This window comes from Aristolochia californica, unplaced genomic scaffold (genome assembly GCF_029961685.1).
Source record: "Aristolochia californica isolate CCGP_79_NKW_82.1479 unplaced genomic scaffold, dmAriCali1.0.hap1 SCAF_15, whole genome shotgun sequence".
NCBI classification, from domain to species: Eukaryota; Viridiplantae; Streptophyta; class Magnoliopsida; order Piperales; family Aristolochiaceae; genus Aristolochia; species Aristolochia californica.
Window position 1 is genome coordinate 1,090,710 of NW_027181826.1, and position 27,166 is coordinate 1,117,875.

The window sequence follows — 27,166 nt, forward strand, 5'->3', positions numbered from 1 at the left end:
GAAAAAAAGGAACTTCTTTTTTATCTGTTATCTTTTAAAAAAATATGTTTAATATTTAGATATTATTTTTCCTAGAATATGCTTTTTCACAAGTGTACTTCTTTCCTTTTTTTGTGTTTTTTTTCTTTGTTAACAAGCTCTGCACTGTTTTGTTTTGAGCTTGATTATATACCTGTGTACATAAATACATTGGATGCTGAAGTTCAATCATTCCCCCGAGAAGCACGTCTATACTGAAAGGACATCTTAAGGTTTTCTTATCACAGGAGAAGTATCAATAAAGTTATGACACTTGTTTTGGTAAATGGTACTACTGCAAGGGAATTGGAAGCTGATACTGTGGATTAAGTTCTTCATATCTCCAATAATGATTGAACTTCGCAATTTTGGGGGACACTTTAGAATGATTTTATCTCCTCTCTCTTCTCAGATTTTGTATTCTCCATATTTATGGAGACAAGTCATTGTTGTTGGTGATATTTTAAGGTATAAAGGTATGGCCTGCTTTTGGAATGATCCTTGATTCTTAACAATGAAAGCAATAGCAGCTTAAATAAGTGAAAAAAAATTCCAAAGTGACTATTGTAAAGAGATAGATACATGTCGTAGTCATCTTTTGCATCAATAAGGACCATTTCAATGGAATAAAAATTAAAAAATTACAAATCTATAGTATCTCACTCAGTCATTAATAGTCCAATAGACACATCAAACCATGAAACTCACTGTGAGACATTGTAACTCCAACAGACCGACAACTGGTGCACCTCCTATACCTATGTAACCTTAGTTTTGGTTGCACTTGTTTGCAGAAGGTCTCCAATGATGTCATCAATCAGTCTATTCAATAGATGTTTCTCAACATCTCTAATGACTTCTTCTTTCTCTATATACGCAAACATTGTGCAGTTCCATCCAAATTCCCACATGCAATTTGCATCTGTGTTTGTGCTTTCAATCTCTCTCTCAAGTAGTTTATGTAGGCATCTTGCAGCATCATAATCATCACCATGAGACTCTCTGCCTCGTTTTAAATGAGCAAGGTCTTTGTTCAATTCCTTAACCAAATCATCTAAGCTTTTGATTTTCACTGGTGCAATTGGCATTGTTACTGATGGATGGAATGCCAATTCTTCTCTCCTTCCTTTTCTCTTCATTATCTCATATGCACTGTCAAGCACTAGTTTGCTCTCACTGTCTTCTTCTTTATGGCAACTGGCATGGAGAATGCTTATAGGAACATGAAGCTTGAAAAATGCCACTGCAGCAGTGAGGAAGTGTTGGCTTGTTATTAGCATCTGCTTAAGGTTGCTTTCCTCTTCTGTGAGTGATCCTTGTTTGAGTGGTTTAGTGATGGTCTGACTCTGGTGTTTTGAGTGGTTGAACCCGCCATTTGCATTCTGGTGATTGAGTCCTACTGCAACACAAACAGTTATTCATATTCCCCGTATCTTAACCTTTTGAACTCCGTTTGAGATTGAACAGTTATATCGTCAGTGTGAAAATGACAACAACGATTTACAAGAGTGGAAACAACGATTTACAAGCATGGAAGCAGGGTGAAAACAAAAAGTATCTTATTGAATGTTATTGCATAAACTATTATTATATTATATGATGTTTCTTGAAGACATTGTATGGTTGTCTCTCTCAAGAAGTGACACTCTGTAGGCAATGTTGTTTAACTATAAGAAGAGTGAGGTACCTTCAAGTTGAATATCTTTGTGGTTGGAAGCTGGTACAATTTGACCCCCAACAAAGGGTACTGAGAATTGCAGAATTGTGACAGTCTCGCTAGCTTTGTCCTGAGTGTGCACAAAGAGAGGAAACTTAGAGGGAGCAAACCATTGATGAATGGTAAAACTTCAATGAACAGGAGAAGCTACAACAAGGATGGCCGGTGGTTGTTTGTTATGTGCTTAAACGCGCACACCTTTGTATTGGAGAATGTTGAATTTTTCCTTGTTTTCATCTTCCCAGGTTTTCAGTATTCCATAAATTAGGGTGTAAAACGTCTTTTGCTTCTCATAATTGTAAGAGGTGGGAGGCTTTCCCTGGAAACAAAAAAACACGATGCTTATTTTGAGTTACTACACAAAGATAAAAGCAACTTACTTTGATGTCTGTTATTATTGTCGAGACTGTTTCTCTTGGTCCTCCACAATTATCTTCTATAGAATTGCTCGAAAAGGATCTAGGCAGAGATTGTGTCTGCACTTGTTGCTCCACATCTATGCTTGGTGCTGCTTCTTTTGTCTTGATGAGTCTCTCTTGTCTTCTCTGTGTCAACTCTTGTAGAAGTGAGGTTCCTTCTTTGGTTGTTTGGACTGTAGAATGAATTCCAACTTGTTTTTTACATGATTCATCAATCTTTCCATTTCCAGGTCCCACAACATTAGATGTTACTCTATAATCTTTGATTCTCTCTGGTGGTGGACGGCCTTCTGAATTCATAACAAAGGTAGGTGAAATAGGATCTGCTGGCTTTTCCTGGGCTTTTGAATCTTTGTGTTTTTGTTGCTCCAAGCTCCCATTTGATGACTGTTCACCAGGAAAATTTCTGCCCTCTTTGTTTATTGGCACATTAATGTTTTCTTTTGAACTTCTCTTGTTGGGAAACAGCAACCTCTGTTCTGGATTTATTTTATGAACATGTCTCAGAGTGTTCTTCAAAACCTCACTCTTCCTTCCCTCCCTTGCTCTTGACTTGCTTTTTGCAGTTTGATCTCTGGTTCCTATGTGCTTGTCATTGTGAGGACATGATTTTTTTAGGACAGATGGCTCTTGGAACCGACAACTGTTTGTTCCTTTGTATGCAATTCTTATGCTATTTTGATGCTTGGAAACTGTCTGCTCTTTCTGGAGTTGGATTCCATTTCTTCTAGGTACTTGACTGTCCAGAGCTTGTGTTGAGTTAGATCTTGACAAAGCCTGCCCCTTCGGATTTAATTCAAAAGTTGATACTACAGAATCTTGTGTCATCTGGTCACCTTTTCCTGTGCTTTGGGTTTCCTTCAGATGTGTATTCAGCTGACGGACTTCTGCATCCTGCTTCGTTCGGCTAATTTGGGTCATGGAGAGCTGTGTAGCTTTGGAGGATGTTTTTTTTGAATCTTCATTTGTCTGAGGAATCATATTTTCTGTCTCCTTTTCTTCATTTGCATGTACTTTTCTTTCGCCTGATATTGTTGCAACAGGAGCACTTAGAGTTGCTCCCATTTTGTTTGCTTGTGCCACCCTCTCATGCTGATCGAGTAGACTAATTTCCTTCTCTTTCTTCACTAGTGGTGTCCTGTTCTCTGTGTTTCTTTGACCATTTGGTTGCCATTTTCCCTCATCAATGACAGTATCAGTAGCGGAGTCCTGAGTTGCTCTCCTTCTGTTTGCTTGCAGCACCATTATCTGCGTAGGATGAAGGCCCTCTGAATGTGTTCTCATTGAATTGTCATCTTTTGTACCGGTGAGCTGCAATCTTTGATTTCTCTTCTGGACCAGTTCAGTTCCTTCTTTGGCAACTTTGTGTGTCCCATTGGTCTTTGGCTCATGGTTGGGAGGGAGCTCTTCAAACTCATGGTTAGGAGGGAGCTCTTCAAGACCCATCAGTTTTGCAATGACATTGGGAATCCTCCCCTTCCCCTTTTCAGGACCCAGAGGCCTTGGCTCTGTGATCTTGTTCCCTGAAGCTGTTGAGGCCAGTAAGCCCGAGGAGATTGAATTTTTTTCAGAACGGAAACCCTTTGTAGTGCCTGGAATTGTATGATCTGGCAGTGAATCCCAATCAGAACTTCGTGTGCGCCTATGTGTGAGAAAATCAGAGGTTGTTTTTCCAGATGTGTTGGATTTGTGCTGCTGATGCAGTGGACTTGCTTGGGAGGCAGATGACTCCAGTAGCTTTTGCTTATGGTTACCACTTCCAAGAGTTTTACTGGAGGGCCTATCAAATGAAAATTTGGGTTTCTCTAACAGTCTCATTTCTTTTACCTCATCTTGGGTATCATCCTCCTCATCACCTTCAAGTAACTGGATTTTCTTCTTTTGTGATTGGGCTCTGCATTCTGAAGCTTCTTGCAAGTTGACAAGCATTCTAAGAGATGCCTCTAAATCCATAGCTCCTTTCAGCAGCTCCCTTCCCATGTCTATAGAGTATCGATCATAATTTAACCCCTTAGAGCAGGCCTTCAGGATGTGATGGAGCTTTTGCACGCCTCTAGAGATTTCATTGATTTGCAGGTGAGAAAGAGCAGGGAAACCACCAGGAAGAACTAGATGACTCCCATTTGAAAGAATGAAGTTGCTTTGTGTCATCGCCCCAAGGTCAAGCACCCTCTTATCTGAATGATTCCCGAGAACTTCTAAGTTTCCTAGTTTCCCATAGTTTTCAAGTGCAAATGCAAGTGCCATATTCAAATCTATGGTATTTTTGGAGCTTTGGGACCGTTGTGATGGAACAATCTCTTGTGATGATACTTCGTCCATGAGAAATGTTTTCTGGCAAACAAGTTCCACCTCGTGATGAAGTCCATTCTGCAGAGGAAAACAAATCCAACTGAACTAACAGATCTTGGATTACGTTTTTTTTCTAAAAATTTTAAAGGTGCGAGCATGACTCTTACAATGAAACTGACACTAGCGTCTCTGGATCCTTGATATGATCCTCGAATCTGTTGCCTTGAATCTGAGTCATGAGTTGACAGTTGAGGTAAGTATATTACTGTTTTGGAACTTTTTGGTTCAAAATTCAAGAGGAAGCAGCGTATTATGATTTCGGACTGGTGGGATTAAACAAAGGTTTAATCACTCAAAAAGATTTACGGAAAAAATTAACCAGATTTCACAAAAAACTTGTTCGGAGCTGGGTTTTTAGATTCCAGAGACTTGAACTGCATACATTGAATTAACCAATGAGAAAGCGAGACTCATTCATGGGTATGAAACCATCTTACCGGAAAGAGAAGTCTGCGTCTGCATCTGTTTAGCAGCCATCTTCTGCTTCCGAAGCCGGAGGTCATCCAGCAATTTCTGCGCGAAATCCGATTTCTTTGCCATGGCGGTGTCGAACAGACCTCTGCAACTCTCACTGTAATCATCCGAGTAGAGTCTTCATAGCTAGCCTGGGCTTACCTCGACAGGACCTCTCCTGAATTGGGGAGTTGATTTCCTTTTTGTGCTCGTGTTTGATGATTGAAACAAGCGAATCTGGGGTGTTTGTATTTGGCGAGAAAAAGCAAAGGAGAAGGAGAAGGAGAGCATGGTTGGCATGGAGCTTTCAGAGAAAGTGAGGTGAGCAGTCGTCGCGTCGGTCTTGAGGAATATGATGGTGTGGATATGACAGACGAATGCTTTTGAGGAAGTTTGACGCCAACGTTAGCTCTCTTCCTGCCATCACATGAAATGGGATGAGAAGCAGAGCATCCTTACCTCCTGACTTCAATTCCAATCTAAGCAACCTCTCCTCTGTTTTCCTCACCCTTCTCTTCCAAGCCTCTCTTCCTCTCTCTTTCTCTGCAAAAAAAAATTGTCTATAGAATCTTTTACTTCTTTTCACCATCACCATCTTATACCAACTCTGCTCCACCATTTCACTCGAGAACCCGCGGGCCGAGACAGGTTTCCATCAAGGAACTGTGCCTGTTGATCTTCGTCAAAGAGACTGATTGTTTTAACAGGAAAGGTTGATTATCGCTGTTTCTCCGATTGCAACAATGGAGCAGAACATGAACGCGGTGAACGAATTGAAGGACTTTTAAATTCGGAGGCTTTCTGAGTCAGCGAACCAAAAATATGAATGCCCATTCGAGCATCGTCTCTCTGGAACACCAAAGTTGAGAATGACAGTCGATATGTAGTGGCTCAGAAACAAGTTTTTTTGCTGTTTCGAAGGCACTTAGCTAAGGTGAAGCTGAAACAGTAGATTGAGAAATGAGGATGAACAATCAAGCCCAACAGAAAACGGCATGTCTCGATTTGGATGTGGGACTAAAGGTAAAGATTCGAACTGAACAGGAACGAGGAAATGCAGGAGGTTTCTAAATTTTAATTCATTACCCATGATTCATGAACAAATTAAACCGATCCAGACCCCTCAGAGCACGGAAAAAGAACAAAAAGAAGCAAAATCCGTCGTTGGCCTCATCATCAAGTCATGCAGAGCTCAGCTATTTCTACTTCTTTCTGGAGCTTTCAGTAAGCTCCTCTGCACCACTCTGTAAAATCAAATGACAGAGGACTGAAGACTGCTTCAAGATCGACTCCACTTCTTAAGCTGCGGATGCAACAGAAGATTATACATCAACGTTGAGAAGCCTCAAGAGAGAAGCAAACGATTGGTGAAAAGAAAGTTCGAGTTTATCCAAATATTCACGTACTGATCCGTTTTACTAGCTTCTTCAATCGTCGTTCCCACGTTAAGTTAAATTCTTCTGAACATCGGCTCTAGACACAGTGCATAGAATGTTTCGAAAAGCCCATTACATGTTTTTTGTTTCTGCATCCCTCATGATATTTATATCGGGTCAGTCCTTGTATAAGATCCGGACGGTTGCTTTCCTACAAGGTTTGAGTCTTTTAGCGCACTGGTTTCAACATGGTATCAGAGTAGGTTGGTCCCGAGTTTGAATCCCGTTCCTGCCGCGTTTCCACAGTTGTCCCCGTGCGCTTTCTACGGGCCCCGAATTTCCAAGGGTTTCCCCGTGCGGGGGAGTGTTGAGATATTTATGTTGGGCCAGCCCTTATATAAGATCTGTGCGGTTGTTTTCCTACAAGGTTTGAGCCTTTTAGCGCACTGGTTTCCAGCATACATGTCTCTCATACCTAGGGGGTAATGCATGATTATATAAGATTCCGTTTGTGTCGTTATAGAAAACAAGGAAAAAATTAGTTATAATGTTTGCATTTAAACTCGAAGTAAACTTATTTTTTTATAAATAATAAAAAATAACTCAAGATAATTGATGGCGAACTATTTCAGTGCTTCTTAGCTTGTTTTCCTCTAGTTTCCTTTTAGAGCTATAAGAAACTTATTTCTTATTTTTTAACATTTCTTTAAAGGCAAGACGAATTTTGGTCAATGAAAATTCTAATTTTTCGCATGATAATTTTTTTTTCTATATTTTCCGGTTGGCACAAACACACCCTTAGACGATTACGATCGAAGTGTTAATAAATAAGCAAGATAAAATGGTAGATAGGTGTTGAACTTGTAAGTTTCTTTAAATCAAGAAGCTGAAGCTGGGATAAGAAGGAAGGTGAAAACACCAAAAACAAGTTAGAATGATGTTAAATTGGGTCTAAAACATTATCCCAAAATGACTAGCTACTTAGGAAACCTCTTTTGCCAACTGTGGCACGTAGATAATTTAAGTAGATATCCACATATAAAAACCTTGTTCTAATACTACGTTAAATTAGGTTCAATGCCTTATCCCAAAATAATTAACCACTTAGAAAACTCTTCTGCTAAATAATAAACATAAGATCTTTGTATGTACTCACTAATATATTTGGGATTATCCTTAACAAATTATTGAAAGAAGAAAACATAGTATAGCAGTGATTAGGGGTGGCTTCGAACCGAGCCAACTCGTGTTTGGCTCGGTTCGACTCGTTATATATCGAGTTCAAGCCGAACTCGAACTCAGAAATGGGCTCGTTTAGGTTAACGAGCCGAGCTCGAGCAAAGTAGGTTCGGCTCGTTGGCTCGTGAGCCGACTCGTTAATTTAATGAGCGGTGGGATGGGGCAAATTTTTGGGAGTCTCGCACTCTCTCTCCTGAAAAAAAAAAATCGATCTCTCTCCCGCCCTCGCTCTCTTCGTCTCCTCCTTTCCTTCTCTTTTCTTCCTCCGAAATTCCCTCTCTCGGCCTCCATCTCCCTTCTCCCTCTCGCCGTCGGTGCCCCTTCCGCCGTCGCTGCACCTAATCCTTCCCCCGCCTCATTGCCTTCTTTGCCTCTCATCGTCGTCGTCGACTCCCGTAGCGTTGCCCTCGCCTCGTTGTATCCCAACTAGAGCGGTTGATATGGACCCTCTCACGTCGTCGTCACCCCCTACCACCGCCTGCTGTCACCGTCAAATCAGCCGGTCACCGCTCTCGCCGGAACGCACAGAACCCCCGGATACCTAAAGTTCGGATACCTAAGTTGAGGGGGGGGGGAGATTATTTTCCCCCCTCGACGCTCCATCCTACACAGCGTACGAACTCGCACGTGCAGTTCACACATGCGAGTTTCGCACGTGTGATTTTTATTAAAAAAAAAAAAGCTTGCAAATCCTATTCTCAACCTGTTTTTCCTGTGGACGATGCAATAATATGTAAAAATATAGTGTGTTAAAGTTAGCATTTGATCAATTTTTTTTGTTTATTTTTTATAATTAATCATGTACACAGTTAATTGGCTCACGTAATTATTTTATTAATGTATAATAAACTGCAATCATTAAATAATATAATATCTAATTTAATTAATTAATATATTAGTTTATTTTAATTATACATTAAATTAGTTATTTGTGTTGTAATCATGTTTGTTTTACCTAATTTGGGGTTTAAATATTATGTTTTAATTAAGTATACTATTATAAGTTACTCATTTTCTTATTTTTTATTTTTTTCTTATTTTGGGGCACTAACACTGGAAACTGTTTTCCAATGTATATAAACTCGTCCACACTAACACCAAGTTTGAAATTGAATCTCATGTAGAGGAATTAAATGAATTTGAAGCAAGAGATGAAGATGAACTTCAAATTTTAAGTTTGTTGACTAACCCCCCTTATAATTCTCATATCCACAGTAGCTTCAGAGTCATTATTTAGTGCTGGTGGTAGAGTAATAAACTCGTATCGTTCTTCCTTAGTACCAAATACATTTCAAACTTTAATTTGTAACAGTGATTGGGTTAGGGCTCTTCACGGTATAAAGAAAAATCAAAAGGTGAATTTCTTTGATTAATTATTTATTACGATATTTTTTAGTATATTTTTTATTTTTATTTATTAAAATTTAGTTTTATGATTAATGCTTGAGAAGAATAGTGCAAAGATAATGCTACTAGCTACATGATTTTTCATGTTTTTCTCATCATGGTAATTTTAATATTTTTAACGACATTAAGTAACTAGTAGTGGAAGAGTATTTTTTTAACTGACAATAACTAATTTTATTTTTTTGTTTTTGTCATTGGTGGAGATTTTGCTCAAGCAAGGACGTATATTATTTTCTAGCATGAAGAGAAATAACTATAGTTTGTAAATTTATAATGGATTTATAGTTTTTATTTGGGTGATTGTAAATTAATAGTGATATTTCATTTAATTTTGTTATGTTTGATTATTGTATGAAATTTATTTATAATATTATGCGGTGTATGAAGTGTTTAAACTATTTTATGGAGTGTATAAACAATTTATTGGAGTGTTTATGGAATATATAAATAATTTTATGGAGTATTTATGTAGGTATTATGTATGTTGATTATGCCCAATTTTAAATAGATGTCATGTCGAATTTTATACAGGTATTATATATATAAAATTTGCTTAATTTTAAGTAGAGGTTATGCCTAATCCTATATATGTATTATATATATAGGTCATGCCCAATTTTATATAAAATGTATACATAATTTTACATATATTTTATTTGATATATATTTTTTGAAAAGCTTTAAATGTATGTTGAGGTTCGAGTTCGGCTCGAAGCTCTGCTTGAACTCGGTGGGCTCGAGTTCGGCTCGAAGCTCTGCTCGAACTCGGTGGGCTCGAACTCAATAATAATTTTAGGCTCGAGATAAGGTTCGGCTCAGCTCGAAGCTCGGCTCGAACATAGGCAGGTTCGGACTTAGGCTCGGCTTGATGCCACCCTTTGCAGTGATGTTCTCTCCCTCCGTCCTTTGCAGTGATGTTCTCCTCCTCCTCCGTCTAGGCGAGGGGCGAGAGGCGGTCCCCCACATTTCACCATCTTATTTCACCACCGTGTGCTTCAGGTGAGCTGGTGGGTCATATCGTCCACAGCCTCCATTAATGTCTGCAGTCGTTGTTTATCTTTTTGTTTCCTTTGGTGGTAGGGATTCATTAAGAAGAAGACGACGATGCAATCCAGATTTTTATAGATAAACATTCTCATCATCGTCTCCCTTCACATTGTCACCTGGCTTCTTTAAACGGTCTTACCAAGCAATTCCAGAAAACACCCACGGTCTACCCACTCGTTTCTTTCCCCTTTTCATTTCTATTCAGCAGAGTTGCTTTGGTAGCAGTGCTCTCTGATTCCGGGAAAGTTTTTTCTTTCAGCTTTTCTATTTCCTTTCCTTATTAAAGAAATTTAATTAATAAGGATTACAGTTTAAGGCTATTTAATTTTTTTTTATATTTATGTTTCCTGAATTGATGTTCATTTGAGTGTGTTTTTTTTATCAATTTTAATGATCAAATAGAGATTACCCAGCTGCATGAAGCCAGAGGTGGTGTTACTCAACATTCTTGACTGTAATGAAGCACCTCTGGTTTCAAACCCAGGAGACCAGATCAGATGATGTTTGTGTAGAAATGGAGAAAGATAGACTAAGATTGATTTGCTTCTCCAGGTAGCTTCGTTAGGCATGCATGAATGAAGAGAAAGACGAGCTTCAGGTGCACTGGCACAGGAGATGGATGAAGAGTCTCTTTCCCCATTTGGAATCATTACTGAATTTTTCGTTCGAATCCATTTGATTTTTTTGAATGATCAATCCTTGGACACCTTGATTGTCTTTTTGACTAAGACATAATACCCAAGGTCACTGTCTTTTTTCTCCTCAGAGACCTGAAGAGGTTTTCTCTCTTTCTTTGCCTGGTTCGACTGCTCAGAAGACAAGCTCCTCTTCCTAACAATGATGGCCTCGTTGAAGATTCTCTCTCCGAAGAAGAAACCTTCATCATCCATCCGCTCCTGCCTAGCTCACTGCCTCCTCCCTTCAGTACGTCAGCCACTGAAACCTCGATCTCCCCACTACCAGTCTCGGTACTGACCAGTGACCAGTGACCAGTGAACAGTGACGATCACATCGTACATTTACAGAGAAACTTGCAGGAGTCTTCTTCGATTAAACGGAGATATCTCATCGATCAATCTTTAAAGTCAACAAGTAAGCACGGCTGGAGTGCGTTAGAAGTTCACACTCCACGAATCTGAAAGGCTGAAAGTTTGAAAGTTTCTTCTCTTGCTTTAAAAACGAAAGTTGCCACCAAAGTGGTTTCTTCTTGGATCCAAGACCATGCAGCAGCAGCGCGCCATGGATCATTCATACTGGACCACTAACCTCATTGATTGTACTTATCATTATAATGGCTGCGACATCAACCAATAACTGGAGTGGAAAATGGAAGTCGCTTTCGGAAGTGAAATCGAGGGTGGATCCATCTTCATGGCACCAATGGAAAGGAAAGTGCACAGTGGGCAGTGGAGGAGGTCTGAATCAGGAGATTAACTCTGAGACAAGGACAGGACCACTGTCAACTTCTGTAGTGGTTAATGCCTAATGGGGAGAGGTGATCGAAAGCTTTCCATTTTAAGGAAGAAGAAGATATGATTTGTTTTGCTCACTTTCGGATTCTTTGCTGCTGCTGTGGTTCATGCACAGACGGTGCGCACGTCCAGTTATTGAAGGCCATCTCCATCCCTCGCCGGTGGAAATGAGCCATCCATCCCCGGGCCTCTCTTTCTTTAGTGGAGACGGGGCCGTGAGCGGAAATATTGCACTCGCTCTGGTGGGTGGAAGACGAAGACCATCTTCATCAGTCATCTGATGTGACTTTGATTGAATCCCAGAACGCATTTTTAATAGCAGAGAGCCAGAAACCGCGGTGAGAGAGTGAGACTGCTGGATATATAAGCCAGTGCGATTTTCTTTCTCATTTATTTTGAGAAGATGAAAACTTCTAATTCAAGTGCAGGAAAACAGCCAAACAGCAACCAGCACCAATCCCGCTTCGATTCAATACGTCACCATTTGCGTCTCTGCGACGAAACACAGATAAACATCTTTCAAATGTCAGTCCGGGGACGACGACAGAGCCGAAGACTGCAGAATTACGCATCATCGTCTTCCCTTGTTTAACCCATGTTAATTAAATTTAATATTTCAAGAGTCTGTTGTGGATTGCCGACTGCTGAAAGAGACTTAGTTCGCAGTTTGGAGCTTCTTCAACCCCAAGAGATTGCGTCACGCCCCTACACTCTCGTCCACTCTCACTCCATTAACGGGGCCGTATAGCTTTTGACTACCAAAATCATACAAAGTCACTTTGATTACCAAAGAGCTATCTCAGCTGCTCCGATCATTTGGTATAAAAAATGTAAAATTGCTATCTCAATTGCCTCATGATAATCAGACAATTGAGATTGCCATTGATATAATCGTTGATCATGATAAAAAAATTGAGATATCATTTCACGTGTTTTACACCAAATGATTTTCGTATTTGATCAACCCTCAGTACCAAAAATCCCGAATGAGACAATGATATATAGGTAGGGATGAGTTTTACCAAACCCGACCTAAATAACTCCTATGCCCTATTTTTTTAAAATATTATATATTTTAATATTTTATTTATACAATATAATATTTATTATAAATTATTTTAAAAAATAGGCTAAAGACTGAAATAGGGCAAAAAAAATTCTTAAATTCTTAAAAATTTTATTTACTCCTATGCCATGGTCAAGACACTAAAGTCACTTGGGGTGGAGTCCTCCAAGTTGGTCTTGGGACCATCCCCTCCTTTAATATAACTACCATCTTATAAAAAATTAAAAAATGATTAATTATAATTAATATATATATTAAAATAATTATTATATAATATTAACGACTGGTGAAGAGTTAAGTCAACAAAAGAGATTGATTATGAGATGTTCTAAGCCAAGTCTCTAAAATAAAGGATTCATCATAGAATTCATTAATCATAGTCAAATTAGCTGATCTCACTAAAGCTTGGCCTTTTGTCAAACCCCACCGTTACAACGGTCATCACCTACTCAGACTCTATTACTAATATGAGGGAATGAATCATGAAGCTTATTATTATTAACACCCTCCTTACCCAATTCATTTACTTGAAGTCAAAAGTGTCCCTTCCTTCTTTTCTTATTTTATACTTAAAAAACGTTATTGCAATACCTAATGACATACACTAAGTCATCACCTTTGACAGTTTTACTCGATTATCTGTTTCACAATTCTTCTTATATAAATAGAACAAAATGATAGCAGCTAGCCAATACTATCCAATAGACCGATCCGCCCATTCTTGACCGCCTCTCATGAGATTCGAATGCAAGACGTGGCGTGCCCAGCTCTGATACCATGATAGCAGCTAGCCAATACTATCCAACAGACTGATCTGTTAGGTAAGAAAAGCTACTGCCTACAAGAGTGGATGGAACTATCCTGACACAAAATATTTATTATTTTGTTTGATTATCGATTTATTTTATAAAATCACATAATTTAAAGAATGTTTACCCAATTTCATAATTTTAAATATTTTCATTTACCTATTTACCTGACCGATATTGGGGAATAATTTAAAATAAATGGTTAAAACAATACCCTTTATCACTTTTAAGTAAATCGGTATTAATGCAATAACCATTAACTCGTTTTCAGTCTTACCTATTTACACCTTCTAACAACTAATGGCTACAAGGGTATGTTGTTCAAGTTTGGTACATTAGAGATATTGGTAAGGGTCTATTTTGCATGGGTTTTGTTAGGTGGAATGGAGTTTTCATTAGTCACTCATACTTATAACACATTTGGGGCACCTTCTTTAATCTCATATTCCTCAACTAATACCACCATTTTTAGAATATAAGACTTGGTTTGAAACTCGGGGTCCTACTCGATAGTGTCACACGATAGTCTCATAGGAGGCAGTCTCACAAGGTAACATGTATGTTCATATAAGCTTTATAAACCCTAAACCCTACGAATACCCAAAAACAAAGGGAGAATTTGGTTTATTTGTCAAAACTCACCAGAGTTGTTTAGGGTTTAAACCCTTAAACCCTGTTTAAGTTGAGTCTTTTTTAGGGTTTAGGGTAAGAAGGCTTTGGACTAAATATTTTTAAAAGAATATTAACGTTTTGTACTAAAAATCTGAAACGAAAACGGAAAAGCGAACGAGGGGCGGCGGGCGACCCTTCCTGAGGTCTTCTATTTAATCGGTTCGAAGCTTGGAATCGAGGGAGGAAGCCGGAATTTTCACCTTTTCTTTTTCTTCGTTTACAAATTTCAAATCTTCTTCCTTTTCTCTCTCGTTATGAGATCAGCGATTTTCTTGGCTTTTCCTCCGACGGACTCCGGCGAGTGAAGGTGGTCGAACCGACATGGTAGGGCCCACCATTATGAGCTTCTGCTGGTTCCACAGATGGCCCCATCAGCCGTCCAAAAAGAACGGCGCCTCCTCCTACATTCCAGATGGCCACTTCCTACTTTTCGAATAGACCTCTCCTTCCTGCGTAACCGCGCAAGCCACTGATAGCGACACCTCCTCTCCCTCATTTTTACCTTTTTTTTTAATTTTAAAAAATTTGTAAATACATTATATTTTAATAATAAATATAATAATAATTAAAGTAATATATAAATAAATTATTCTTATTATATTCTATAATTTTATTTAATTTTTTAACAAAATAGTTGCAATGGAGAATAGTTTTTAAAAATATAATTACTAATTTACCCTCTATAAGGGTTAACCGTATCGGTGATACATATTGCGTATCGTCCGATATGACTCGGAATTCAGAGGTGTCTCGGCTGATACACTCCGATACGTATTTAATTTGGAGGTACGACAATACTACACGGCTACCACTGCACTCGCCTTCGGCTCTCCACTTTTTTCTCGAACTTTTGGACCGGTAAAAAGCTGAACTGTGGCCCAGTTTGAATCGTACCGGAACCGTCGGATCAATTACTGACTGCGGCTACAGACTGGATCGACCTCGAAAGAGGGCTCCGCTGACGTCTTCAAGAAGGCGACTCGACGGGCGCCGTATATGGACGCGGTTGGATGTGATGACTGGTGGGTCCCGCTCAAAAATTACATAGTAGGCACTGCCACGTCACTTTCGGCCCAAAACACAACTGAAGTGGGCCTTTCCCACGAAAGGTAGAAAAAGACGGTGGGCCTCTACAAATAAGCGACAAAGCCGGTTCCTTCTCCTCTGCGTCAATCTATCTCTTTTTTTTTTTTTTCTAGTTTTTGAATTTTTTTGTATATATTCAATCTATCTTTTCGGGCCCACCGCGTGGTCCACTTTTAACGCTTTCATGACCAATGATGCTTTTTTTTCTTGGATGATAGATTGATATCTGAGGGGCGGCCCGGAGTTTCCGACGGTGAGAACCGAGTAGTCGTCGTCAATTCATCACATGGATTTTTATTTGAAGGGAGGAGAGAGACCGACTGGCGAGTGGCGACAGCCTTTGTGTTTTTTTTTGTTTCGCTCTTCTGTTCTCGCTATCCAGTTCGGCTGCTTCCTGTATATCTCTACAGGAGCCAGTAGAAGCAAATAGTGACTACAGAGAGTACACAGTGCGCTCAGCTAAATAGAGATACAGTGATGGACAGTGTGAAATGAGCGTTATTATCGTTTTCATTTGAGGCGTCTTTCCTCATTCAGCCTGAGCTTCAAAATCCCGTAGCGCCTCTGCTGACTCTCTCAACTAACCATTGCTGGTCTCTCCCGGCTAGATTTGCCGGAAAGATAAGAAAATACTCGAGGAGGGAGTATGGCCTTCATGTGTGCGGATAGCGGTAATCTCATGGCGATCGCTCAACAGGTGATCCAACAGAAGCAGCAGCAGCAACAGCAACAGCAGCAGCAGCAGCAACTCTCCGCCGGTGTTGGACTTAACGCCGCCTTCGCTCCCACCCCTTGGGCGCCCGGTCACTCCAACCCTACCTTTTTCGCCCGTTCCAGCGATGATCGCTTTGGATTTGGGACGGCCACTCAGGGCTTCGCCGATGCCTTTCACCTCGGTGGCCCAGCTGCTGGGGCCCCCGATGCTACCGTCTCGCTCTTCCCCCACCTCGACCACGTCCCTGCCGTCTTCCCTCTCTCCGATTTGGGAACGCCTGGCACCGGTACCGCTGCGGCTTTCGACTCGGACGAGTGGATGGAGAGTCTGATGGGTGAGTCCACCGATAGCTGCTGCGACTTCTCTTCCATTCTTGTTGATCCCTTTGTTTCCTCTTCTGCTCGACTTCCCAACCCCCCTTCCGATCTCAACCCCCTCGTCGCCTTCACCCCTCAAACCCAGCCCAGCACTAACGCTCCGATCCACCAGAGTACTACCGCTCCTGCTCCTCATCCGCCTACGGTTACGTGGGGTCAAACCCCGCCGCCGGAAAATTCGCACCCTCCGCTTCCTACGACGGAGACACTTAGAGAAGACGCTTCGCCGGAGGCCGACTCACATGACTCCCCTCTCCTCGCTTCCCTCCTCGACTGTGCCCGCATGGCCGATTCCGACCCGGATCGAGCGGCCAAAACCCTCGTCCGTCTGCGAGAGACCACCACCGACCGTGGGGATCCGAAGGAGCGTGTTACTTTTCATTTCGCTGAAGCACTCTACAGCCGCCTGGGAAAGGCCCCTCTTTGCTTCGACTCGTCACCGGAAGATTTTACTCTGTCCTATAAGGCCCTCAATGATGCCTGCCCCTACTCCAAATTCGCACATCTCACTGCAAACCAAGCCATTCTTGAGGCAACAGAGACGGCTGACCGGATACACATAGTCGATTTTGGGATTGTTCAGGGCGTTCAGTGGGCCGCGCTTTTGCAAGCTCTTGCTACTCGATCAACCGGAAAGCCTGCTAAGATCCGCATCTCCGGCATTCCTGCTCCGGCACTGGGCCCCTCTCCCTCGGCTTCTTTGAAGGCAACGGGAGCTCGCCTTCGCGATTTTGCTAAGTTGCTTAATCTCGATTTCGAGTTCATTCCAATTCTGAACCCTATCCAGGAGCTGGACGAATCCTGTTTCCGAGTCGATTCGGAGGAAGTCCTTGGAGTGAATTTCATGCTTCAATTGTACAATCTATTGTCGGAGACCTCGGAGGCGGTGGAGAAGGTGCTCCGGTTGGCGAAATCTCTGAATCCCAGAGTGGTGACTCTGGGCGAGTACGAAGCGAGTTTGAACCGGTTAGGTTTCGTCGACCGCTTCAAGAACGCGTTGCGGTACTACTCTTCAGTGTTCGAGTCCCTGGAGCCGACCATGGCGAGGGATTCCAGCGAGCGAGTCAAGGTTGAGAGGCTTCTGCTAGGGAGGCGCATTATGGGCGTTGTGGGTCCGGAAGAAGGTGCCAAGAGGCGCGAGAGGTTGGAGGAGAAGTCGCAATGGAAGGATTTAATGGAAGGATGTGGATTCAAATCCGTTTCACTGAGCCATTATGCCGTAAGTCAGGCCAAAATTCTTCTCTGGAATTACAGTCCACTCTATTCATTGATCGAGTCCCAGCCTGGATTTCTATCCCTTGCCTGGAACGAAAACCCTCTTCTTTCCATCTCTGCTTGGCGGTAACCGGCGGTTCTGTTTTTTCTTAATTGCAAATTAATCCGCCGAACGCCTTTCTGCGTCTTTTTTTTTTTTTTTTTTTTTTTTTTTTGTTGAGTTTTTGAACTCTTCGGCGCTCCTTCAACAGAATTGCCTAGTTTTTTTTATCTGCAACCATGGCTCCGCCGACGGTCTTTCTCAGTTCATCTCTACCGGTAAGCATCTGCCACGAGGAGCAAGGAGTTTCTTCGTCTCGTCTGATAAATGGATCTGTTTAGAACTTCATTAACGCACAAATGGTTGCGCTGTGCTTTTTTTTCTCTTTTAATTAACCTTTCCTGCATGTTTTGATTAATAGCAATTGTAAAAATAGAAATGGTTCTATTTTGAGTCTGTATATAACTGCCAAATACAGTGTTTTGGATTTGAGAAGGAAAAACAGAACGAAGACGATTTTGAGTTTGGATTTTTCTTGACTACCATCATCTTAACGGTAGGTATTTTCTTGACTAATAAGTACTAATGGCGGAGTTGATAATATAAGAAATAATAAGAAAGTGCAGAAAGCAGTTCCACAATTCACGAATTGAGCTATTTACTTCCCCTATTTGGAGCAAGGGTGTACTGATTGCAGATGCCTGTTCTATGCTTTGCCTTTCCCATTCCTAATGGCAGTTGCAAGTTCTCCTGTGCAATTCTTGTTGTCGTCCACTACCGATCTGTTTTACGGCTTGGAGGGGTATGCTTGCCAGTTCTAGGTTGTTGCAGTCTAGCCCCATCTGTATTTTCCCAGCAGGATTATAAGCAGGGGAAAGAGCTCGTAGCTGTTTGGGTCTCCAGTACTCGAGCGTCTGGAAACTGGCATCTCTCCGGCGAGTCCGAGCAACACGAATTACGGAAATATCACCTTCTGCCAATGGTGGCAAAATAATTCAAAAAAGAATCATGAACTCGTATCTAATCGGCTTGAACAAACGTAGTACATGCATCGCAAGAACCGTTGCATTCGTTCCAATGATTTATCGCCGGTGAAAAGCTTTAGTTCCAGGTGGAAATTATGAGTTCTGTCGAGGAGAAACCAAGTACTCGAGTAGTTAATGGTTTGTGTTCGGATGTCATACACCCTCTGCTTCACTGCTCCCAGAAAGAGTTGCAAAACACGCGGCGTATACGAGGAATTAATCACAGAGATGACGATGAATTGAACCTGTTCCTAAAGAAGGAAAACACTTTCTTTTTCCCCCCTGTTTAATGGTAATTGCAGTCGCAGTTGAATCATCTAATTCGGGAGACGAAGAGTTGGTTGAGATCTTATGCCCGTCTCAGTTTTGCTGCAGAGGTGTCGTGACTCTTTTCACCTTGTACGAAGCAAAATGTTGAGCGCCTCCGTCGAGCCACCGATGAACTTCTGGTTTGCGGTGTTTGAAGCTGCGGGAGGTGGAGCCTGAGAGTATAGGGCAGAGCTAGAGCATACCGCAGCGGAGTGGGGCTCTTTTACATAGGCAGCCACGAGCGCGTGCACGTATTTCAACCTCAGTCCCTTCTGGCTGTTGTGGCTGCTCACTGATGTCACCGTTCTGCCCTTTGGTCGGAAAAAAACAACTGCCGTTTCCTCCCAAAACCGGACTTGGCGGTGCCGTCTCAAGGAAGACGGTCGAGATTTTGAGGAGAACAATCTGTTCTCTCGGGTTCAATTCAAACTCTCAGAAGCAGGAGAAGTAAATAAATCACATCTAGTTAAAAAAAAAAAAAACTATAAAAAACAGTGTCAGTCCTTACCTCATCGGGATAAACAACTGTTCTGCTTCAAAAGGACAAACCTAGAAGAAAAGGAGAAAGGAGCAGATCGGGCAGTTCTTTAGTCTCTCTTACCAACCATTCTACTGGTCAATTCGATTCATTCACTATTGGAGACCGAAGGAAAGCGTCTCCGTTGCCCGCGCTGAACTACCTCCGCTGCCCATGTCAGTCATCGTTGCCCTTTTCCCATGTCTGTATTTTGTTTCCCCTGTCTCTGCCACTCTCTCCGGCAAGGATAGATTTTGCCTCCTCTCTTCTTTTCATTGTCCACTGGGTCCCTTCCCCATTCATTTTTTCACCCTGAATCGACTAATCTATTGATTTTACTAAAACAGGCCAGACTTCATTCGCGCTTTCTCATGTGAGATTTGTAAGGATCAGTCATGGCGGATGGTGGACCATACCTCTACAGAGTACTGGAGCTTAGAGTCGACATCGGAGGACGGTACCTTGAGAATTGAATGTTTAAACTTTAGAGAGGCTAGTACATAGTAGTCTCTGGCTTTCTGCCGCTGCTCACTGCTCTCTCCAATCCTTTCCTCTGGTTTTTGCATGCATGCAGCTCAACTTTTAGATTTAAAATTTGAAATTCCAGAAACTAAAAGCCTAGGGAGGAAGATGAAGTTTAAAGCTCAGATGCTGGTACGGTTGCAGCGGCAGTTGTTTTCCTAATTTTCTTTATTTCGAGTTCTGATATCAAGACCTAACAGACCTCCTTCAGTCCTTGTCGTTTCGTACAATAGCTGTCACTCGTACGGCATATTCATTTTTTTATCATGGGCTAACGCATTGGGCCTCCTCCTGACGCCCATGACCGTAATCTCTATTAAATAATAGTTTAATATTTTGAGTGGATTTTTCATCATGGGCTAACACGAAGCTTGTCCAACCCATTGGGCCCGGCCATCGCCCGCCACCACCTGCTGCCACTTTATCGACACGTCACTTGGCTGCCAGCAACGTGTCTCCCTTCACCGAGTTTGCTTTTGTCTCTGATCTGACCAAGATCAGGAATGACGTATGTTATCGGTAAAAGTCGAAGAATTCTTTTCTATTTTCCGTGCCATTACCGGTGGGTTCATAATACAGATAAGCTCAACTGCTCTTGATCGGTTGTCCTTCTTTTGCATTATAAATCAAGAGGTGTTTTGAAGGGGAAACGATGCTGCCTGCACTTCGATTACTCTGTTTCCAATCGAATACACTTCTCCTATCCCCCGCCAAATCAGCCGTCTGCCGCCGAAAATCGGCTTTCATCTCACTTCGGCTGACCAAGGCCCTGTCTACGCAATCGTCGGACGAGACTGACCAGGATATGGATCCCAACCAGCCCCAGGCGAAGAAGGATGGGTGATTTGTAGCTTCCTTTTCTTATTTAGTTTTTAATCGTTCTCTTGAAGTCAGTTGTGGGCACGAAGAGGAGTCTTTTTGATGTGTGGTCTTTGTATAGAGACGTGATGACCCAATCGTTTGGAGAGGCTTACGCAACTCGGTGCGATGAAGAAGGATTTGGAGGGATTTATGCACGGTACGAGAACTTGGAGGAGGAGAGAGTGGAAAAAGCGAATATGAGCCGTCAAAAACACCGCGGTGAGCCTTCCACGCATCGATCTAATTCTTCCTTCTAAACTGACGAGAATATTATGCGGAGGAAATTAAAGGAGGTTTATTGATTGCCACCGATCAAATCTTCCTTCGCATGCTAATTATGTTTTTTATTTTGTGTTCTGAAAGAAGACTATGACCAGTCTCAAGGAGTGAAAGAAAAGGAGAGAGGCCGGAACGAGCCGGAAGATGTGGTGACTCCTTAAATGATGAAGAAAGGTATCAAACCAGCAGTTCCCTTCCTGTAAATCCGTAGGAGGTCTTAATTTGTTTATGCTATTTTATAGGTGGATCGATGCATCAGGCATGCTGATGACAGAATCTGGTGAATAATGAGAATGAAATGTTGTATGTGTCTGGTTCTTATATTTGTTTTTTATGTCGTTTTTGAGAAAAAAGCAAGAGGGCTCAGATGGGACCGGGACGATGACCCAGATGCTCAGAGCTGCGATGCTTTCCAAGTTTTTTTATATTAAATCAGGTGCTCTTCCTCGCTGGTTTTTCACTGGTATTTGTAAGAAATATTACGTGCTTGAATTTATGAATCCAAAAGTAAAAAGAGTTGTCCGTTGTCTCAGAAGAGGATCTCTTTCCAAGGATGATCTTTAAAGAGAAACTGCTAACAAACACATCTTTTAATTCGAAGCTATCCAAGCTTGTCATGCTAAGTGGGCCACAATGGGACAAGACTAATGAGCTAACGTCAATTGGGCCACCATTGGGCCAAGACAAGGAGTCATTCAACGATTGGCCATGGGCCTCCACAATTGTTATTTGGCGCTAAAACCGAAATTGGTCCAATTGGCCAATGTCAAATGGACTACTTATGGGACTTTGACAAATGGGCCCATTGGGACCTGAGATATTTGAGAAGCCAATGGACCGAAGACTGACTCTTATGAGCCAAGGTCAAGTGGGCAAAGAATAGGCCTAGAATCGGCAGAGCCAAATGGGCCATAATGGGATACAGCCATCAATTGAGCCACAAGTGGGCCCATAATGGGACCCAGCCATCAATTGAGCCACAAGTGGGCCAAGATTAGTGGGCCTTCAATGATATTTGAGAAAAAATCGTAAATTGGTATAAAAGTGATTGGCCATGGGCCTCCGAATTATTTGGCGCTAACCTGAAATTGGCCATACGAAATTGTGCTTCTGGGCATATGATATATGGGCTGAATAAAACCGAAAATAATTCAATGGGCCAACTTCAAATGGACCCCTTATGGGACTATGAAAACCGGCCAATTGTGGGCCTCAGACATATGAGCATCCAATGGATTGAAGACTAGTTGGCCTCTTTATGAGCCAAGACCGAGTGGACAAACAATGGGCAAACTCTGGTGGGCATCCATGTGCATAGACTTATGAACCAACGACCTTTGGGCCAACGAAGATATTAGACTAGTGAGCCTGCAATGGGCCAAAATTTATATGGGCCACGTTGATGTTCTTATGAATGACTCGCTAACTCGTTCCTCCTCCGTTAATCTAATCCGGACGCCCATTGGCTTCACCATGGGCTGATGAAGGTAATCCAAATAATTTAACTTATTTGAGGGCCTATAGCCCTATTGTCATGTTGGCCTCCATTGTTATTCTTATGAATGACTCGCTGCCTGTAGCATCCTCAGCTAAGATAATCCCGAGGCCCATTGCATTGATTGTGGGTCAACGAAGGTAGTCCCAATTACTTATGGGGGTTAGTCAACTTTACTCAGGATATGAACTTCAGCCGCATTATTCAGTTCATCATTTGTCGTTGTTAGTGGAGTACCAAAGTTCAAGTTATGTAGATGACTAAGATGAATCCGAAAATTATCTCCACGGTTTAATTTTGGGAATCTGGTTTCCATAGCATATTGCGAATCATCCAGATGACTCTGGCGCCGCGATTCGAACCCTCGTCGTTTTTTTCCTTTTTTTTTGTCTCTCCTCTGTCTCTCGTCATTTCTTCTTCCTCAAATTTTTTCTTCGCTCTCTTTGTAGCATCTTCGTTCTCCCTACTCCCTCTCGTTTCTCCCTTCTCTCTATCACCCTTCCTTTCCCTTCTCCCTCTCACTGTGAACGTCCTCTCGGCCTCTTCCTCTCCCTCGCACTCACTCTCCCTTTCGGCCTCCCGCTAACTTCTCCCTCACTCTTATCCCTCTCGGCCTCCCTATCTTCTCCTTCTCAACCTCCCACTCCCTTTTCATTGTCGTTACTCTCTTTTCCCCCAAAATACCTCCTGTTTTCGTTTGATTTTTCCCATTTCAATTTGGATTTTCGATATTTCGGCGTCGATTTCTTCTATTCAACTTTGATTCGGTATCGATTTCCCCATTCGACTTCGATTTCACCCTACGACTTCGGTTTTTCCCAAATTTCAGAAGGTAAGCTTAAACCCTAATTTTTTTTCGATTAATTTAGTGATGTATTTGATTTAATTTTAATTTATGTGCATAATTTGGGGATTTAGGGTTAGGGTTTATGATATTTATGGTTCAATATCGTCTTTATAGGGTTTAATTTTGGGATTAGGGTTAGGGTTTATTGTATTTAGGGTTTAATGCTTGGTATTTAAGGGTTTGGGGTTTAAAAAAATAGGTTTCTCGGTTTTGGGGTTTAGGGTTTAGAAAAATAGGGTTCTCGGCTTTGGGGTGATAGGGTTTAGGGTTTAGGGTTTGGGGTGTTTAGTCCAGTTCAAAGAAGGCTGAGTCGCCTACAATGACGTCTATTAGCCAACAAAACCCAACCCCCATCATTGACGAGGTACAATTAATAGTGACTGCGAAGTCATATGGGGCTCTACTAGGGGTGTTCGGTGATTTTGGACTTGATGTGTGTGTGTTTTTACATTGTTTAGTGCATTTGTAATGGAAATAGTTGATTAATTTTGGAATGTTTTAGAATGTTATTGAAAAATTTTAAGCACTATGGAATGTATTTGCTATGTGTTGAGGAGATTCAGGTGTTATAAATATCCACCATATGGTATTTTCTTTTTAGTGGTTTTTTGTTTCCATGACGGGTAATGGTTGTACGATAAAGTTTTTTCCATGAGGACCATCTCGGATTTAGATTATAAATGGTTGTAAGAAGACAACCATGTGCTCGATCATATGACATTTGGACCTTCGAAGAAAGCAAAATGCTCGATCTCTTGGTCGAGCAGGTCAATATAGGGAACAAATTGCCTAATGGGGTTTGGAAGTATGAGGTATATATGGAATGTGTCAATAAGTTCAATGAAGACCCAGTCAATAAAAAAATTGTTGAACAACTCAAGAATCGAACAAGATCATTGAATAAAACATACCAAACGATAACGAGCTGTTTCAATACTAGTGGGTTCGGTTGGGATGTAACCACACAGCGAGTTACTGTATATCATTTTGTATGGCAAAACTACATTAAGGTCAGTAAATCATGATGTACTATAAAATATTTTGTATTTTTTTCGCATTACTAGAACTCTATTCCAAGTTGTCTAAATGATGTGATGTTTTATTCTTGTAGGAGCATAGATATATTGAAAAGTATAAACAACAAGGTTGCCCCCTTTACAACAAATTGGCTTTGGCAGTGGAAAACTCAACAGCCATGGGAATAGATAGTAAAACTCTTGTAGATCTGGGCGATGAACTCCTCCATGAGTTGGATCCTGTCCCAACGGACAAGCCCGAATGTCGATGTAGTTAGGGAAACTCCATCGCAATTCATTAGCGGAAATGATTCGATAACTGAGCAATCTCAAATAAGTAAAGCGTTATCTTCAAGTCGTCATAGAAAGAGAAGCGAAATGCCCACTGATGACAGTAGTAATCTCATTGATGTAGTAACCGTATCGTTCAAGCATTGAATAATGTTATGAAGGCTAATGAGGGCGATGTCGAAAAAGATTGTCAATGCCCTCAAGGAAATCCCGGACCTGTCGAACGACATGAAGTATGGCATTCCTGAATGGTTGGATAGGCCAAGTAAGAAGGCCATGTTTACTGCGATGACAGTAGAAGAGCGGGTTGGGTGGCTTAAATATTGTGCAAGAAAATATTTGTAACGCGTTTTAAGTACAATATCTACTTTGGGAAGATTATTATGTATTAATAACGATGTTTGAATTATAACGTTGAAAGACTTATCAATATGGTTAATATTTTTATTTTATATGATTGTTGTGTTAATATATTATGTGAATGAATATGGTGAATGAGTATGGATGTGGTCAATTAAAGATTTTCATGGCTATGAATATGATTGTTGAGTATGGATGAATAAGTTAGGATCGAAGATGAATGTTTATTTTTGTTTATGACTTTTAGGAAGATTGAATTTGCAGATTTTCATGGCTATTATGATAGACGAAGAAAGGTTTGAAACTTTTGTTGGATTAACATGTATTATTATCGTCATAGGAAGATACTATCTACACCATTACGATAAATGTGTGGGATTAATGATCCGTTGTATTTGCAAAAGGCATTAGATAAATCACCTATTAAAATTTGAAAAGTTTACAGGATGAATCAAATTGTATTTCTCAAATTGGCAAAAATACTTAATAGCAGAGGGTTTTTATTAGCCACATCGACTAACTAAGTGGAAGAATAACATGCCTATTTCCTTCTAACTGTTGGTCAACAACAATCCTATAGTGTCACAACATAAATGTTTGATAGATTGAACTGGACAATGAGTAGGTATTTTAACAAGGTGTTGGATGTTATTCTGAAACTTCACTCTGATTACATCAATCGGCCTTTAGAACGCACATACTCGAAGATTTTAAACAAATTTTATACATACTTCAATGTAGCATCACTTGCCCTCTAACTAAACAAATTTAGATTACTATACAAAGTTAGTCAATATTAATTAAAATTATATAATTAGGATTGTATTGGGGCTATTGATGGAACTCATATCAAAACGAACATCCCACTTAAAGAACAACAAAGGTTCGGGAACAGAAAAGGTTATCTCTCACAAAATGTGATGACAATATGTAAATTTGACATGCAATTCACTTATGTACTTACTGGATGGGAGGGATCAACAACAGATTCACGTGTACTGAAGGACGCATTTGTTACTATACCTTGCATTGTAATTTAGATAGAATTTATGATTATAATTATTGTACAATTTGGATTATGCAAATAGGGTATTTAGAGTAGGCATTGTATTGGGCCCATGGGCCAATTTGTAATAACCTCTAAAACCTAAGCTTAAATAGCTAAAGAAGAGGGAGGAAGGCACGAGAGCATTTTCAGAGACTGTTCTTCTTCTCTAGCATCATCCTCTTCGCCGAGAGTCCAGAGAGCGTGACGCTCTTCGTCTGGCCTGTTTCGTCAGTCCCGTGAGGTGGTGGTGGTTCCGTCCACCGCTGTAAGAGCTGAGAGCCCTCGCTATACCGTCAGCCTCAGTCCAACGAACGTCATCTTCACTCCCGAGAAACCACAGCGGAAACTTTGATCGTAGCCACTCAGTGGTCTTACTTCACTGTCGGGAATCTTTATTGACATGGTATCAGAGTTTGCTCCATCCGAAGAGTGATCAAATTACCTCCGTCCGAAGAAATTTCTACCCGACAAACCTCTGTCTGATGACTCAGAATTCGACATAGCTCTTGAGGGTGGTTAGAATCTCTGTCCGACCTCTGAGAACTGTCCCACACCGAAAAGGAGAACAGATAGGTTAAATTTTTTTTCTCGACGTCGGTCGGCACTGTTTTGCTAAGTTTGGAATGCAATTATTTGCATAACATAGTTTTTGTAATTTTCAGAAACAGTGGGGGGTACATTTTGAATTTTTGAAAATGTGAAGGCATATCTGGTAATTCTGAAACCTTGGGGATAGATTTGAAAATATTGGAAATGTGGGGGCAGATTTGGAATTTTTGAAATTGTGGGGGCAGATTTGGAATTTTTGAAATTGTGGGTAGACCTAGAATTTGTTGGCAGCAGGGTGGTATTTTTGAAAATCTCAGCAAAATTTTGATCTTAACATATGAACAGACAAGTTAGATTTTGCTCCTATTTGGTTCACGTGTAAAAACTAAAGTGCTTGGGAATTTCAGTTCCGATTATTTGTCATGGGAAAGACCTATGGGATCATATTGATGGGAGTGACTTGACACCTCGCAATGCTGAAGCGTTGTCAAAATGGACTATCATGGATGCTAGAGTCGTGACCTCGATACTTGGATCCATTGAGCCTCATCTAGTCCTTAATATGAG

The 27,166-nt window shown here is 41.1% G+C and overlaps 3 protein-coding genes across 4 annotated transcripts; 2 read left to right on the top strand and 1 right to left on the bottom strand.

Annotated features, from left to right (window-relative positions):
• Positions 1-614: 614 nt before the first annotated feature.
• On the bottom strand, positions 615-5,159 carry LOC137951729 (uncharacterized). Of its 2 annotated transcripts, none has more exons than XM_068798602.1 (5): positions 4,944-5,159; positions 4,614-4,675; positions 2,116-4,524; positions 1,706-1,805; positions 615-1,414 (listed from the first exon to the last, which is right to left on the bottom strand). In XM_068798602.1, exons 1-5 carry the CDS (start codon positions 5,044-5,046, stop codon positions 777-779), a joined length of 3,312 nt encoding a protein of 1,103 aa, XP_068654703.1. In that variant the 5' UTR covers positions 5,047-5,159; the 3' UTR covers positions 615-776. The 2 variants fall into 2 exon arrangements, with proteins under 2 accessions (XP_068654703.1, XP_068654702.1); XM_068798601.1 differs by having other exon boundaries at positions 615-1,417.
• Positions 5,160-15,477: 10,318 nt separating this feature from the next.
• LOC137951554 (SCARECROW-LIKE protein 7-like) lies at positions 15,478-18,149 on the top strand. Its single transcript, XM_068798290.1, has one exon. The coding sequence runs from the start codon at positions 15,780-15,782 to the stop codon at positions 17,568-17,570; it is 1,791 nt and encodes a 596-aa protein (XP_068654391.1). The 5' UTR covers positions 15,478-15,779; the 3' UTR covers positions 17,571-18,149.
• A 2,294-nt stretch (positions 18,150-20,443) lies between these two features.
• LOC137951083 (uncharacterized) lies at positions 20,444-21,423 on the top strand. Its single transcript, XM_068797655.1, has 4 exons — positions 20,444-20,693; positions 20,794-20,933; positions 21,078-21,167; positions 21,236-21,423. The coding sequence occupies exons 1-3, from the start codon at positions 20,506-20,508 to the stop codon at positions 21,152-21,154; spliced, it is 405 nt and encodes a 134-aa protein (XP_068653756.1). The 5' UTR covers positions 20,444-20,505; the 3' UTR covers positions 21,155-21,167; positions 21,236-21,423.
• The last annotated feature ends 5,743 nt before the right edge of the window (positions 21,424-27,166 follow it).